At 44.1% G+C, this 17,942-nt stretch overlaps 1 protein-coding gene across 1 annotated transcript in view; it reads left to right on the top strand.

Moving 5' to 3' along the window:
• LOC146785798 (ceruloplasmin-like) overlaps positions 1-17,942 on the top strand; it is a 252,009-nt gene that overhangs the window by 224,098 nt on the left and 9,969 nt on the right. Inside the window, exons 16-17 of the mRNA XM_085635073.1 lie at positions 3,566-3,782; positions 9,319-9,458. Of these exons, the coding sequence (XP_085491199.1) occupies positions 3,566-3,782; positions 9,319-9,458 (357 nt within the window). The remainder of the gene's footprint in view (positions 1-3,565; positions 3,783-9,318; positions 9,459-17,942) is intronic.

Here is a 17,942-nt window from a genome sequence, read left to right as displayed (position 1 = left end):
TTCAGGTAGAGGATCTGCTAAAAACGCCTAGAGATCTTCTATTATATTAAATAACTTCTTACTTCCAAGAGGAGGGTGATCAGGCTTAGCTGTTTTGCCTTTTTCACAGCCTTTATAAAATGACGACACCTTTTGTATTCTATGGTATTTTAACAATGCTGATGATGCTAGCTGTATGCATTTTGCTGCTGGTCATGGTTCGCATACTGTTTTATGAATCACTATAGTCAAAATATTTTTTTTAAACTTATTTAGTGACTCTTATTATTCTTATTGTGGACAAGTACGAGAGAGCAAAAGATTGTCTTGTTCCCGCAACGCTTGAGGTGAGTCGGGAGTGCTCGTGTTCTTGTTTGTCTAAACATTCGTAGCTTCTTGATATTTGTAGGAGACCGAATGAGACACTATTGCTAGTCAGTTGGGATTTTGGGTACTAAGGTGGTAGGAGGTACACCCCTATTTACTGAGGTCCTGTTTTCTTGTGCATAGTTCTGTGTATGAGCAGAATCCCCGCAACAGAACTAATGTTATCAACATCAAAAGGATGAGTGGGCCCGGTGGTATCAAAACTTGTGACCATGGGGACAAACAGTGGTTAATTTGTAGGGGTGGACAGAACTTGCAGAATTTGACTCCACGGAATTCTGCTGAGTTACATAACAACTACATGAGATTCCACTACATGAGATTCCACGAAGTTCCACCAAAGGGAAGAAACAGCCAAGTCACACTGCTCACGCAGGTGATTAATCACGGGGAGCATGTTCCTCACTAAAAAAAAAGTGCAAACAGCACCTCGAAGCGCACGAGATGCTGGCGCTTGAGTAGATAATCTACTCGAGTGGCAGTCTTCTGACTGCGACCTGTCGCAACTGCCCACGCCAGAAAAATCTAGCTGTTTGTCCTCCTAGCAACTGGAAATCGCACTAGGGGATGCCAAATCTTACTCACACTTGCTAACTCACTATCCTCGAGCCACGTGCGAGAATAAATTCTGCCGCAGGGCATTTGGAGGAATTTGGCTGGAACTCCACGAACGTGCAGCCAACAAAATTCCTCCAATTCCCGAGATGGGATATTTCGCCCACCCCTAGTAATTTGTGCTCTTTGTTGCTTGGTGGGCACCACCAGCCATTTTTTCTTGGAACTAGGTCAAATTTGATAGCATCTGGATTTCAATAAGACATTGCACAGAGCAGAACAATGGATGAATGAATAACCTATGCTGTCTAGTGTATCAATTCCACTCAGGCTGGAACCTGCACAGTTAGAGTTCAATTTGTTTTGTGAGCAGATCTGAAGGCCTAGACATTGAAGGTTGGGAGTGCAACAATTCTTCCCGAATTTCAGACAGCTCCTCCTGGCCCACACCATGCATGGGTCCCATTTGCATTCCCATCCGAGGTCCACACAGCTTGATCGATTAGCAAAACGTGCCTCCAAATTCCACTGACTCCTAAATCAAATAAATGTGGATGCCGCAGGGAAGGGTAGGCTCAGTAGCATAGCAAGGATGCCATTATCCCTTGTGCAAGCAAGGAAAATGGCTCCTTTGACTGTGGTTGGGGTAGTAAATACGGCAATTATCAGGGATCAATGGGTCCGCTCTTGGCTCTGTACCCAGAGTACCAGTGCATTAATGGTAGCTACGCCCTTGAGTGGGCTACTCTGCCAGACACAAACTGTCATACATACATCTGGTCTTCCCATCTTTGGAAGTCAGGGGAGATGTTCGACACATATTTATTTTCTTTTTGTTACATATTAAGCACTGGGCCAAAAACAGAACCCTGCAGTTAGTACATTAGTCCACTGAGCTATCGGTCCAGAGCAATAGGAGATGTGTTTGTGCTGGAACCATGCAGCATACTCTGAAACCCCTGGTACAATGACATTCCGAGGGCTCCCACATGTTGTTTAACATCTTTGTCAAGAAAACTACAGGACATGCTCAGGCAGTGTTTATTTTGAGCCAGTGGTTTCCGGTGCTGGGCACCAGCACTTAATTGTCATCATCGGTACCTATGACAGTATGCCACATGGTGGAGCTGTTTTTTTAATTCAGAGATGAGCATAATAACTGTTGTTAAGTAATTCAATCTACATTAAGAATGACTAATAACTGCTGCCAAAGTCATTATTTTACCTATGGGGTCCTGAAATTGTAAGAATTGTAACACTTGTAGGAGTGTGACTAATTAGTTATGATGTTACTGTAATTGACAATGGCAATGGGCAATGCAAGCGGGAAAAATCCTTTACCCCACATGCATTACTTCGAGTGCCATTAACCCTGCATTTTTTAAACCGCAAAATCTTTTACAATGCAGGGCTTTACACCGCAAACTATTACAACGCATTCCCCAAAGTAACGCCCCGGTGGAGTTAGAATAGTAAATTGCATTGTAATGGGGAATGCGTTGTAATGGATTACGTTGTAAAGCCCTGCGTTGTAAAAGATTTTGCAGTGTAAAAACTGCGGGGTAATGACACGCGGAGTAAAAGTGTGCATGGTAAAGTGTCCTATTCGATGCAAGAGGAAGTGGCCTGCTGACTAGAGCCCTGGCACTTATTTTCTTTACAAATTAAGAACTGTCTCAGGATAAGGCAAAGTTGAATTAACGTCTATGCTGAGAGTGAGCAGATCTACCTGGAAGCTTGAGCAGAATCCTTGCTTTGACACTTCTAGATGGAGCAGAGTGCCTGCAACCTAAACAGAAAGAATAGTGTATCAAGTATTTATATAATAAGCTACTTATGGCACTTGCCAAGCACAAATCTTCACTACCCAGGGAGTGTAATAAAGCAGAAGCACGAACAGCAGGCATGGTAAATGTACACTTATCATAAAATATTTAACTAATGGATGATACTTAACAGCATTTTACAGGTCTTTCCTATAGGCAGCTTAAGTGCACTGTCAGCCTCATTTATTGAATTAAAAATAAATGATAGAAACCTACATAGAGAGAGAGGGCTTGAGTCAGGCTTCTTCCTCCAAACATATAGAGAGAGGGTTCGACTCAGGCTTCTTCCTCCACTCGTCTGTTCAAATGTCATCCTCATTGTTTTGCTGCCCATGAAAGAATATGGCATGGGGCATCTGGTCAGCCCTGTTTAGCAATTGGTTCTTTTGCACTGTGAGTGGCAGCTGTTTTTCCAGAATACAAGTGCACATCTGCCTCAAAGGTAGCGCAAAAAAGAGCTAGGACTGGTGAGCCAATATTTTACTTTGAAATGCCTTTACCTTTCCATTCTTTATCTTTTTATGTATGTTTTGTAGTCATTATTTGTTTTTAAGTTATGTTTTCATGTTAATGTATTTCAAAGCCAATAATATGTGTTCTTTGGATCAATTACAATATTATTTTCCTGTGCTAAGCCTTAAAATCAAAAATATTTTTATTTTTTATTTTTAGCATACGCTTGCAATAAAAACAAAAATCAAGGCCAGATCCATTGTCTCTGTCAGTGCTTCTTTTCATGAAGACTCTATCTAGTCAGTCTGATTAGGAGAAATAACATAAATTACTCGCTTATTAATATCAATAATTTCTCTTTTCAGGACACTTACAGTGGACTAGTGGGTCCCCTTGTTGTCTGTCGCAAGCAGCTATTGAACTATTTTGGAATAAACAAGATAAAACGCTTTGCTCTATTATTTATGATTTTTGATGAAAATAACTCTTGGTATTTGGATGAAAATATACAGACCTATTCGGCCCATCCAGAACTTGTGAACAAAGAAGATGAGGAATTTCAAGAAAGCAACCAAATGCATGGTAAACATCATCACGTTTAGTGTTCTTACCGCAGTGCATCAGGAAATTAGTCAAGGGACGCAAGCGGTGATGCATATTTAAATTAAAAGTAAATTAACTGGTTTGGGTAATTGGTATCGGGCATTGTGTAAAAATGACTAATTTAATTTGCTAGTTGATATACTGGGCCAGACTGGCTGTAGCAGGCAGCGGGCATTTTCCCGGTGGGCGCTAGGGTAGGGGCAGGTTTTGGTCCCCAGGGAGGCTGTTTTTGTTGCCAGGGCCCAGTTTTGGCAGCAAACCTGCAATATCGTCCCACTGCACCAAAAGCTGTAGCGGTGAGACGGAAGTAGTGCTTCCAACTTGCCCACACAACCCACCGGTGGTCTGGCCGAGCCGTTTGCCAGGGCTGGTTTCGGTTCCCAGTCCGGCCGTGTTGATATACTGGGCAAAATGTACAAAACAACTGGCTGTAAGTTAACTAAGAATGGCATTATATCTCGGAGATGGGCCATAAATCCTTGTGTGTTGCAAATTTTTAAAGCATGGCCTATCTAGTTGGTTGGTATATTATACATCCCGCTTGCTGCAGAAGTTAGTGCGATAGCTTGCTTATCTTCCCTTTGGTCTGGTTTAGTAGTGCAACAGCCTCCACTAGGTGCAGTATTCAAGTTATACTTCGTGATAGTTAAACCTAATAGGAGAAGGCTACCACGGTTATGCATAAATTTAAAGAGCAATTCATATTGTCCTCAATTAACTTCTCAAAAAGCCTACTGAATTTTATTGTTAGTTGAGATGAAATTCAATTTAGTGATAGTGCTGTCCAATCTCTAAAGTAAGAATGAATACCAATATCGACCAAAATGAGGCCTTTAGTGTAGGTGGCTTCTGGACTAATTGTTTATAACCAGTCAGATTCTAAATGATTGTGTAGGTCTGTCGAAGTTGTAAACCTACATATGGACATGATCCAAGTTGGACTCTCATAAGAAATTTTGAAGGTTCAAGAAGTTGTTCTTCGAAAATCTCTTTATTTGTTTAGGGGAGCCCATAAATATATCTATACTTTTTTGGTCTGAGTTAGAAATTGCAATATTTACTTGCAAGGACTTGATTCATTCTAAAAGGAGAGATGCGAAGTTGTTTTACTTCTAAATAGTGTCTAAAGATTATGGCAACTCTCCTCCTATTGATTCTTGAAATGAGGCTGCAATCTCAAATGTAAAACGCATTGTTTATTAAGGGCCAGTCAAAAATGCATGCCCTTCTGGTTTGTTTAGGTTTTGTGTTCTAAGTGGCATGCTTCTTTTTAGTCACTTTAAGATCCCTTGAGCCATCTCCTCTTCATATTAATGTTGTGAGTTTTCTTATCTCACATCCGAAGAGTTAGTCCTAAAATCCTGGTTCGGGTGAATCATGGGATGCTGCTTATTTATTCAAACAACTAAATACTTTTATGAAGCATGGTGCACGGCCACGTGGTTCCAGAAGACCAAGAATCCAAATGATTTTGTGTGGCAGTATTTTCATGTACTGGATGGACCTCTCCTACACTGAAGTCGGGCATAGTCGCACAGGCATTTTTGAGCCTGTAAAGTAGATTTTTCACGTCTTTGTAAATTGCCCCAAAGCCTCAAAAATAGGAACATTAGGTTGTGAGTGATATTTTAGTACACAGGAGCTAAACATTGCTCTCATTACTGTGCTACAAGTTTTAAGAAATTATTTCGGATGACTTAAAGAATTTGGAGACCGCAAATTCAATGTCACAAATTTGATAGAGAGTAAGGGTAAGGTGTTGTTAAGTCGGTCTCTTGGTATACCATGGCTTCTTAGCCAGCCATAAATAGATTATTGCTTTCCACATAATTCATTCTTTCATCAATGGAATGCAAAATGAGTTCATGTCATATGTTTGAATGGTTTCCACAATCGCAGACCATGAATACTGGGCACTGTTTCTTTCCTTTCATTTGAAATTGTATATATGGTTAGTTTGTTCTACCAGTGCTTTTATATGAGTGCAGTTAGGCAAGTTCCTCATTGGTATGGCTATACGGTATCAGTATTAAACTAATGATTTGTAACTCTCTACTTACCCTGTGAACATAGTTGGTGCTCTCTCAGTAATAGAAAGGGTAATTTGTCCCTCCCTCCCATATGAGAAATTAAAGAACCTTAAAGAACCGGAGTCCTTTCTGTGCTGTAAAGTTCTAATGCCCCCCTATAGACTCTCTGCACAGGTGCAGTCCCTGAAGTACAGTACTCTTCATAAATGCACATTAGTGTGAAAGTAAACAGTTTCTTATTGTGTATCAATGTAATTCATTGACGGAACAAACACAAAACCTAACAGGTATGTGGAATTTGTATTTGGTTCCTAAATGTCGTCGTTTTGCACGTGTCTACATTTCCACTGACCCTGATAAGAGAGGAGGAGGGGCTGAAGCAGGTGTTCATGTTGCTGCAGTTAAAACAACAGCCATCTTGGGCGTGGTCCTTCAAAAACTGTACCCAAGCCCGGATGTCTCGTTTGGCTTTTACTCTTCAGAGAGAGAGCAGCTCACACACCACTCGACTCCAAGCAAGAATCTTATCTGCATTCTTCCGGACCGTCTCCGCTTTCCCAGACGCTAAATACAGGGAGCTCCTGGGCAGAGGAGACATACTGGGTATTGTGTTGCTGGTGATTATTTCTGCCCTTGAACTAACACAGAGATCCATGTGAAGAGACTCATATAATACACTTTATTTTGACCCTACCAACATTTTGCACTTTGGTGGACTCATTTGATTTATACCTGGTGAGTGAAGAGGAGGGGCTGTAGCGGGCCATGTGAGTAGCTACAATTGGCTTCTCAACCTGACTAAAGGAGTGCAAGGCCTGGTCAGCAGGTATTTCTGTCCACCAGCTGATGTGGAGATCAGTGTATGGAGACTGGCACGGTGCACTTTATCTGGACCCTACCTGTGGTGATTTTCCACATTTATGGATTAATTCTCTCTATCCGTGGTGCCTAAGGAGGTGGCGCTGGAGCAGCTCATGTGTCTTCCTTGGTCACTTGTCGTGATCAGCTGACCATCCAAGGCTTCATCTCCAGCTGTTTCTGCTCAAGAGCCAACACTAAGATGGAAATTGGTACAGATGACTCTATCTGGACTCTACCAGCATTGATTTTTCACATTTGTGGACTCATTTCCTCTGTCCCTGGTGAGTGAACCAGACCAGTGGCTGTAGTGTGTGGAACATTTCTGGGCTCATTTCCTCAGCCACAGTGAGTGAGGAGTAGGAGGGGCTGGAGTGATCCACGTGTGTTGCTGCAAATGTTATGGATTAGCCACTCTACATATCAGCTGACTTTTCAGGCCCTTCTTGATGGCTATTTCTGCGGTGAACTGATGTATCAACGCTAACAGTGAGCAAAGCATGTTGAAGATGGGCTGAAAGGGTGAGAGCAGGGGGCCAGAAGCTCCAGATTGAAGGCTGAGGGCAGAAGCCCTGGTGGTTTGGGCCTAGAAAAAGCTATTTTTATATGGAATGTGCTATGTTATGTCATGTTATGTTAATTTTAATTTATAAGGCGCAACAGCTACCCAAAAAGGGTTTCCCAGCACCAAGCCTGAAAGGAGCAGAAAGGAAGGGAGAGATTATTGGTTAAACAGCCAAATTTTTAAGCATTTAGGGAAGTTCTCATAAACAGTTTCATTGCGGAGCAACGCGGGGAGAGAGTTCAATAAGGAGGGGGCCTAAGCAGGCAAAAGATTGACCACCCATGCGTGACCGTCTAGTTCTAGGAACAGAGAATTTTGCCTGGGTGGCAGAACAGAGTGGACGTGAAGGCAAGTAAGGGCGCACCAGAGCCTATAGGTAATGGGGGGCCGCTCCAGGTTTGAATTTAAACATGTAGCTCAGGGCTTTGAACATAATTCGGTTCTCTACCCTGAGCCAATGAAGGTCACGCAGAGAGCCAAAGATAAGAGGCAGCTCTGGGAACCTGAAAAATCAGTCTGGCGGCGGAGTACTGAACCACCTGCAGCTTGCGTGTCACATCTTTATTATACCCCAGATAAAGAATATTACAGTAGTCCAGTCTAGAGGTGACAAGAGCCTGGACTACGGTTCTGTGGGTGGGACTAGGCAGCATCCAGATAACCTTTTTAAGCCATTTCAGTATGGTAAAGCAGGTATCAGCCACCTTCCTGGCTTGGTGTCTCATAGATAATGAATCATCAATGATGAAGGCTAGATTGCAAACTTGGTGTGAAGGTTGAGGAAGAACACCCATTTCAGTAGGCCAATGTTGGGGGCCCCAAAGATCTTTATTCTTCCCCAAAATCAGGACCTCAATTTTCTCTCCATTGAGTTTGAGAAAATTTGCCTGCATCCAAGATGCAATTTTACTGAACCTCAACTGGAGAGCAGATGTCTCAGACACCCTCTCTGCAGGAAGAGAGAAGATTATCTGTGTGTCGCCCACATAGGAGAACAGGGACAACCCAGCTTCTTCTGCAATGTTAGCTAGAGGTCTAACATACACATTAAATAATAAAGGTCTAAGAATGGAGCCCTGGGGTACCCCATAGGGGGAAAATGAATATCAGAGCTGGCTGTTGGGGAGAAGACCTGGAACGTCAGATCAGTGAGAAAAGAAATAAGCCAGTTTAGTGGCGGCACAGGAACACCCAAGGATTGTAAGGCTTCCACTAACACGGTGTGAGACACCGTGTCAAAAGTTGCGCTTAAATCAAGTAGTACGAGGACCACCGTGTCTCCAGAATCTAAATGATGTCGCTGTCGTTCCGTGACTCCAAGGAGTGCCGTTTTGGTCGAGAAGCCGGCCTTAAAGCCCGACTGAGATGAGTGTAGAAGCTTCTGGGACTCGACAAAACGAGATAACTGTGAATTAATGTGCCTTTTCATGTGCTATCTCTACATATTGCACTAGGAAAAGGGATGCTACAACGATGAGGAAATTTAAAAAGTCTGCTGGTGCAAGGAATGTAAAAGTTAGACTGGCTGTGATGACAAAATCTGAGTTGTCAGCATCTTTTACCCCAATCAATAGAGTAATACGTTTGTTGAATATCATTTTAAGACACAAATATTAAAGAAATTGGTATACTGGCATAGCAACACGTAAATCTTTGTCTGTTAATGAAGAACTGGAAAGTTGTCTCATCTTCTCCAATTGGCCTAGTTACCCATCTGCTGGGGTGTGTAAGGCTCTTTTGGGTAATACCAGAATTGTCAAGAAGTTGATAAGTCTAACTGATACTCTTAAACAGATGTTTAACTATGTTGGATCTATTTGCTTGATTATCATAGCTTCATGACACATTTGCAGAACAGAACATTCTAGAAATGTACATTTGATATAATTACAGTTAGTCACTTGTTGCTTGTTTGAAAACCACACATTTCATGATATTTACAGTAATCCAGTTTGACCAGTGCCTTTGATGAGTGAAGACAATCAGGCAATACAACAAAACTGAATGTCAATTCTGGAGAGTAAAATATTTGATTGCTCATAACATATGTCTCTTTTTCTAGGTATCAACGGAAGAGTCTATGGAAATTTACATGGCCTAAACATGTCCGTTGGAGATGTGGTGAACTGGCATCTCATGGGACTGGGGAACGAAGTTGATCTGCACACAGTGCATTTCCATGCGCATAGTTTTGAGTATAAGGTAAATGTCCTACATTTAAATGTTTCACTTACATTTATTCAAAATCATTTTACAATATCACCTTTCTGGTTTACAGCATGTCACATAAAAAGACTTAAAATAGTTGGTCATTAATGATCATTCATCCTAGCAGAAAGAAACATGGAGACCATTCATTCATCAATGTTCACTCGGGCAAGTCCCAAAGTGTGTTCCTATCCATTGCCTGGTGTAAAATATAACTATCACACTACTTTAAGCACCATGGGCCTAGTCCACGATGATTTTGTTTTGATTTATTGCTAGTACTCCTGGTTTCCTCCTGAGTTCCAGGAAAAAGCCAGGAGTAACACAACAGTAAGCCCCACCTACTCATAGCAAAATGTTTGTAAATAAAACCCAACGTTTCTAATTTATGTTGCATAATCACCTTTCCAGATTTGAATTATACAAATTTGCATACGTGTTTCATACCCCTACTATAAGAAATGTTTGCTTAATATTTAATGAAACGTTTTTACAAGCAGGTGCCATTACCAAATCAGCATTAGAAGCAACATCAGCATATTAGTGGTCTATGTTTCACAAAAGTCCCTTTTCAAACACATCACATGTATGACGTCCCAGATCATGCCACTGCAAGATGAAAATGATAAGGCACCCACTTTTTACTTGCAATTTCAATAGACAGCAGGTCATAGGTGGAAGAGGGAGCTGGTTCCTAGGCAGAGCTTGCGAATTGCGGACTTCACTAATTATAAGCAAAGAGCATTAGACACTGTTCAAATGGGACAGTTTAAAAATATATAATTTTGGACCAATTCTGAAATAGTTATTATAAAGAATGAACTAGATACCTTTCTGAAGAAGGTAATTATATTCTGAGTGAAATGTCAGTGGTGCCTGTAGAATTCCCATGTAAGCTCCAAATCTGCCAATTCTAATGAGCAAAATAAGTGTTATGGTCAAAATTTGTATATAGTTTGTTGCTGTCATTAAATTGTGCACATTGTGCGTGTGATTTATCTAACCTGCACATCCTTTGTGTCCAGCTTCAGTGAGGTAGCGGGGAACATGGCAGTTTGCTAACACGCAGGTATCGAGCTGCTTGCTTCTCCGGTGTTACGGGCGAAAGTTAAACAGTGCAATTGCATAGAAAGTTACGGGGTGTGGGGCGGCGGTGGCTTCCTGACACATTCTTGTTGTGGGTCTGTAGAGTTTGCAGCACCCAGGTGGTAGCCACGCAGTTTTCTTTTTTTTGGGAACGTCACGGCAGGGCAGTAGTTGGAGACCATGTCAATGGGCTGCCCGGGGGCTCAGGCAGGAATGTCACGCTGAAGCACAGACTAGATTACGGGGTCATTCCAGAAGTGTCAGCACATGCTGGAAGCCCCAACAACTCTAGTCTGCTGAGAAGGGCAATTCTCTGCGATCCTCACGGCAGGTGTGTCAGGCACCAGAGCAAATCCCCCAGATGCGTGCTGTTTGCCAGTGTCACTTATGAGGGTCCCCAGCAGGAAGTCAGCACAGCAGGGGGCGATTGACTCATGGGGAAAAGACGCAGACCCTAGGAACACTCAAGGCAAGAAAAGCAGATACTCCCTTAGAAATGTTATTTATTTATTTATAACGTTTTAGATAGCGCGAACCAGAACTCAGAGGGTATCAGAGCGCTTTACATTTAGGATCATTGCGTTACAAGTTACATCAGTTACAGGAGCAAAGGAAGGTACAGTAAACAAAAACAATGTAGTGAAAATTCGTAGGAGGGAGGGGAGGAAAGAGCCATAGCAGGGAGACGAGGAGGAACTGTGTCCAATGTCCGGCTGGGTAGGTGACGGTCGAGGGGGAAACCAGGGTCAATCTCCTCAATACTGTCTTGCAGCTCCACTGGGCATCAGTCATGTTGCACAGGTCTCAGCGTTCAGGGAAAAACAGTTGTGATTTGATATGATTTGAAAAGTTTTATATAGCGCTGGCTAGACCTGGAAGAATCAGAGCTCTTTAATAGAGGATTGTTGCGTTAAAAGTTACATCAGTTACAATGAAATAGTAAGGTACAGTAAACAAAACAGTGTTGCGGGACTTCATAGGAGGGTAGGGAGGAAGGAGCCATGGGGCATATGCATCAACATTAGCATTTGCGATTCCTTATTAGCGAAAAATAAGGATTCGCTAATAAGGAATAGCAAAAGGCTATGCATGTAGGAATCGCTATTCAAATAGCGATTCCTTAACTTTCCTTAATTGCTACTAGCAAATAGCGAGTAGCAATTAAGGAATGCCGTCCCAATCATTCCTATGGGCCTCCAGGCCCATAGGAATGAATCGGAGATTGCATGAGCAAATAGCGAGTACCAGTAGGTTCTCGCTAATTGCTCATGCAATTTCAAGGGTGCAAGGGTGTCAAAATGACACCCTATAGCACCCCTGAAAATGATATGTGCACATATGTTGCACACACACATGCTCTAAGGGCATGTGTGTGCGCAACATGAAACTTTGAAAAATGCACAAAAGTGCATTTTTCAAAGTTTTTGCAAATTACCATGCAGTTCATCTTCATGGTAATTTGCTCCCCCTATTAGCGAAATCGCTAATTTTTTAACTTTGATGCATTGTATTTAAGGAATCTCACTTTGGGATTCCTTAAATGCAATCGCTATTTAAGGAATCGGTATTTAAGGAATCCCTATTTAAGGAATCGGTATTTAAGGAATCCCTATTTAAAGAATCGCTATTTAAGGATTCCTTAAATAGCGATTTCTGCTTTTGGGTTGATGCATTGGGATTGGGTATTTTTAACTTAATACCGGGAGCTATTAGCGAATCGGTATTTTAACGACTGGATTTTGGGTTGATGCATGAGGCTGCATATCGGGAGACGAGGAAAAACTGTGCCCAATGTCCGGCTGGGTAGGTGATGGTTGAGGGGTAAACCAGGGCCAATCTCCTCTGTAGCTGTCTAGCAGCTCCACCGGGCATCAGCCGAATTACTCAGGTCTCAGCGTTCAGGAAAAACAGTTATGAACAGATACATAGGCTACAGTTGCATAGTTAAGTAGCGGACAAACAAGTCCCACTAGAGGGCAGAGGTAAAGGAGGGGGGGGGAGTAAAAAACAATCCAGAGAAGGAGCTCTGGGCTGCTATTTAGGCCGCAGAGGAAACGAAGGCAGAGGTGGCCGCCATTTTAGGGTCAGGCACCGCATGACCAGGCCTCTGTAGATCCCTGTGTAGGCCATGGTAAAGCCCCACTCGTGCCCACCCTGGATAAGATGTGGCGGCTGCCAGAGCCCACAACGGCGGGAGACATAGTCAAACAAAATAAACAAATAAGTCTGGAACCGTTGTTAATCAAGGAAAAAGATAGGGCTCACTTCCAGCAGAGTAGCCTAAAAAGTGTATTCCCCACTGACATTTTAGTCCACCATAATTGGGGGAATTCAGGCCCTGTGAGCGCATGGAGCCAAAGGGAACCAGCGAAATTGGGAGGGACGGTTATAATCATGCCTTTGTTGTGATCTTTTTTCAAAATATTGGCTAAAGAAGATGGGGGAAGCGGGGAGGAGGGGGGGATGTCCAGCCCTAAACCACTAATTCTGACCTCACTAGCACCAACTATGGAACCAGTGCATACAGCCCACAAACTGAAAACCCGGTTAGAGCTTACAAATAGGTTTCAAGCTCTTAGTCAAATTACTACAGAAGGGAATAGAGGAGAATTACATGCAATACAAAGGCACCAGCATCTCTGTTTGAAGGTGTCCCATTCAAGCTGTGGGATTCAAGCTGGACCAAGGGGTCCCACAAGGCTCCACACTTAGCCCAATTCTCTTTAATCTCTACATTACCCCCCTGGCAGAGAGTGTTGGGAAGTTTGGAGTCAATGTGGTGTCAAATGCTGACGACACAAAGCCTGTGGTGACTTTTACTCAAGACTCTGAGGAGGCAGCATTAAACTTCTCAATGTGTCTTCAAGAGTTGACGTCTTGGATGGCCTTTAATTGCCTTACACTTAATGGCAATAAAACAGAGGTTCTAGTGATAGGTAAGGCCACCTCGATCTGGTCCTCTGCTTGGTGGCCTCAAACCCTGGGCCCGACTCCATCTCCTAAGGACCAGGTAAAGAACCTGGGGATGTGGCTGGACAGCAAACAGTCTTATGAGACTCATACCAGGCAAGTGACGGGAAACTGTGTTGGGGTCCTGCGCACTCTCCGGAAGACCTTAGATGTACTCCCGGTGTCAGCAAGAAAAACGATGGTCCACGCCCTTGTTTGGACTACGGGACTGTTCTGTACTTAGGAGCTAACATTAAATGTGTTCAGAGACTCCAGCGCATCCAGAATGCGGCTGCGCGTCTCGTTTTAATGCTCCCGAGCAGAGCCTCATCCAGTAAGGCCCTGGCTTCCCTGCATTGGCTCCCGGTGAGGGAACGTGTTCTGTTTAAAGCTATGTGTGTCAGTCATCTTATTATGCAGAAGAAGGGCCCCTCCTATCTGCATGACCTTCTTACCCCGCATGTTTCCAAGCGGGGCTTAAGATATAGTGGGACGGGTCAGGTCAGCATCCCGATCATCAGAAGAGCCAGGATGGGCGGGCGCTCCTTTAGCTTTTTAGCAGCTTCTCATTGGAATAAGCTTCCGATACAGCTCCGGCTGGAATCATTGGAGACTATTTTCCGGAAAAAGCTCAAGACGTGGCTTTTTCCATCTGGTAACTCCACTATCTTACATCTCTCTGTTCTATCCTCTGCCTGGAACGGGTTCTTGTCGCAGCGTGGGGACGCACTAGCTAGTGCAGCCATGCGCTTTATAAATTTGATTTGATTTGATTTGATGAATGCAGTGGCAGTATTGTCCTCGAAATATTGTCGATACTGTCCCAGTCGTGGATTGGAAGACTGGGTCTTCCAACGACTCAGGTTCAGTTTCCACATAGGTCTGAGTCTGCTTCAACTTCAGATATAATAATACTGGATTATGATCCGATATAGTCCTTGATAAGTTTTCAGTGTCTTGTATCGTCTCATGAATATCCGGGGAGCAAAGGAAGGTGTTTAAACGCACATGTGCAAATCATGGCGGGTTGAAAAAAGGAGTAATCCCTGGTTGCCGGGTGGGTGCGGCGCCATGAGTCTACCAGTCCCATTTGGGCCTGCCATCCAGCAAATATAGAAGCCATCCTACTAACCGGGGAGTCCAGTGTAGGGTCAGCAACACAGTTGTAAGTTCCCCTATCAGGTCCGACTGCACCAGGTATGGTGCCAGCATCCAAGACAATTCCTCAAGGAATGTTCCCTGGTCCACATTCAGGGCATAGACGCTATTCCCTGCCAGGTCTAGTCCAGCTAATCATCCTATCACCACAATGTAATGGCCCACCGAATCCACTAGTTCCCCAGTTTTCCGAATGGGTACCCTGGGATGTACCCAGATAAGTACTTCCCTTGTGAATGGGGAGTAGGTAGTGTAGAATGTCTGACCATGTCATTGCCTCTGTAGTGCCAACCCTTCCTTAGCCGTGAGAAATATTTCCTGTAATAGGGCTATATGGACCCCCCTCATTTTATGATAGGACAAATTCTTGTCCGCAGGAAATGCGCTTTTGCCATAGCTTGTATACTCATTCTAGTGCTGCCACCACTGTATAACTAGCTCTTTCAGGACCTGGACTTATTTGTTGTTCCTCTTAGGATGCGGCTCAAATAAAAACAGCAACCAACAGAGTAACAATCAACCCAACTCCCTAATCCCCAGACAAGAAGACAACATCCCCCATCCAAACTAGCCTTCCAGCTGCAACCAGGCATGGGTGTAACCCACATGAAACTCTAAGGGAGGGGTGGGCAAGTCCGAGCTTCCCCGCCAGACGTTTCGCCATTCAGTGTCATGCAGCGTTCGTAGTCAGGCCAATGAATGGATCAAGTTTTTCTCCAGAGGACTTGTGGGGCACCCAAATAGTGACTCTCCTTCAGAAGCTGCAGCCAGGAGATTTGAGAGCATTTATTTTTATAGTAGTCCATCAGCCGTTCCAGGCATCACCAAAGGCAGAATAGTGCGATGTGGAAATTGATCTGTAATCGGAGTCTCAGTTTCTGGCCTCGTCTTCCTCTAATGTTGATGGTGGGGCTCACTCCTGACTACTCATCGTTGCCACCACTTCCACCGAACTCAGCTATTCATGTTGAGCCTTTGCTCTTGAGGGGTCTACTTTGCTGAGGCTACTCGCTCTGTGCCTTAGCTTGTTTTTCAATGATCTACTACTCCTCGGTGCCGGATTACCCTTAGGTAGAGGGTGCTGGTCAATCCATTCTCAAACCACATGGAGTGTTTGGCAGAACTGCACCCTTGTTGCTGTTGTCACTCTCAGTCTGACAGGGAATAGCACTGCATAGTTGACTCCCATCTGACAGAGGGACTGCTTAACCTCTAGGAATGTGGGCCTCTGTTTTTGGACCTCTGTGGTGAAATCTGGGAATAGCGCGACCCAGCTGTTCCCATCTTTCAGGTCTCCATAAGAACTGGCTTGCTGGAGGATGTGGTCTGGGTCCTTAAAGTGCAATAGTCTGGCCACCACAGCCGTGGCCTTGCAAGGACCCTGTGCGCTCTCTCCAGGGCAAAAAAGGGGGCTAGTCCCTCCTGTGCAACTTCGTCTTTCAACCATTGTTCAAGGAAGCGCAGCATGTGAGACCCCTCTGCGCATTCAGGCAGACCTATCACTTGAATGTTGTTCTTCGGGATATCTTTTCTGCGTCTTCTGCTCCGTTTTCCAAAGTCTTGACCCTAGTCTCCATTGAGGTGCGGCGTTCCGTTTGTGTCTATACCTCTGGGGGGACCTCTACCAGTGTCCGTTCTATGGTTGTGATTTATTGTATGAGGCACTTGTGGTCCTCTCTCAGGAGCCCCAGATCTGCCAAAAGCATGCCTATTTTAGATTTTAGCGCTACTCTGGAGTCAGTTATTGCCTGAAATATGACATTTAGGATGGCTCCTTTGGAAGACCCTAGTTGTCGGGCTGCAGGTCCCTCACCTCCTGCAGAATCATTTACTTCTACTGAGGGCAGCACTTCGAGGTTCGCTTCCTTTTTTCTGCGGGCTTTGCCCATGATTATACCCGCCTTGCAGTACCGATAGGCAGGAGCACAACATTGTCCCACCACCCTGGGGGAGGAGTGTAGGTGGGGCAGAGCTCTTCCCTCGTAGCACAATGCCTAGTTGCCAGTATCTTACCCAGAACAGCCCTCAGGACACGCCTACTCCACATGTCCCCTTTACAGTACCTGTTGTGCCGTTTCCTCCTCCCATCCATTAGGACAAACGCCTCCCTCCTCGTTGCACAGGGACAGCAACTAAGACCTCAGAGATCAACCCCATACCCAGGGGTGCAAAGACAAGAGTCTCTGGGCACTCATCCCCTCTCAGTCGGGAATCTGCAGTGCTGGCCCTGTCCTTTAGGGGCCCCAAGTACTCATATCAGCTCCCCAACTCACGGAAACGAGCCAGACAGTGTGTAGCGTTGTCTGTTCTTCTTTGACACTCGTCTCTGACGCCTTCGTAGCCAGGCACCTCCAACCGGCCTTCGCCACTCCACACAGCTGACAGTCACAGGGTGTGGTTGGGCGGCTATCCTATCCCACCACAGGCACCACGTGCAGGGTCGCCTCTGTTCCCAGTCCACTACCCTGCACCTGCTGGATCATCGGGAGTAGCCCAACAGGCTGCCATCCTAGAAAGACGGCCACCAAATTCAATCCCGAGCCATTGTTCTGAGTCGCATGGATCTGTCAACTTGCATTTTCTGCCTTTTTGCGGTCACTGGAGGATTCCCTCCACCGTATGGGTGCCCCCTCAGCCTAAATTACAGTCCAGATTCCGATTTCTGCACCTTAATCCATCAGCGTTTGGCCACGCCGCCTGAGTACCCAATATACACTTGCAGCAGTCTTTGACCAAGGGTTCAAGTAAATGTTATCATATCTTGCCCATTCTGATTTCTCTTAAATGGTTTATGAGTCAGGGAGCATCTTCAAGCTTGCATGCATCAAGCATATATCAATCCATGAAGCAACTCTGAAATATTTGACTCGAAAACTCAGTTTTTTCCAAGAATTTCACAATTTGAGAAGTCATAACACGCTCCTTCTTGTTTGTTAACACAATTTTGAGACAATATAAAACACTGAAACAATTCTCCCCAAGAAAGGCTCCAAGAATATGACATTTAGTCCCATATGAACCTGAAACAATACTATCATACAATATTTTAAAAGAGAAATATAAAATTGTCTTAATTTCCAGTCTGCATTTCCAGCTCCCTTAGTAGATTAAACAAACTGTGTCTGCAACTCTGATAAGCCATTCTGGCTATTAGCAAAGTTGACATCCTAGACAATATTGTAAATAATCTGTCTATCATATTTCGGCTGGGAACACATGATCCTCTCTTTTGTATCACTAAACTTTAACTATTTACAAATTTAAGGTGGTAGCCTGCATTGTTGT

Source organism: Triturus cristatus, chromosome 11, assembly GCF_964204655.1.
Source record: "Triturus cristatus chromosome 11, aTriCri1.1, whole genome shotgun sequence".
Classification (NCBI taxonomy): Eukaryota; Metazoa; Chordata; class Amphibia; order Caudata; family Salamandridae; genus Triturus; species Triturus cristatus.
The sequence above is the reverse complement of the archived record's forward strand: the minus strand, read 5'-3'. Positions and strand labels throughout refer to the sequence as shown.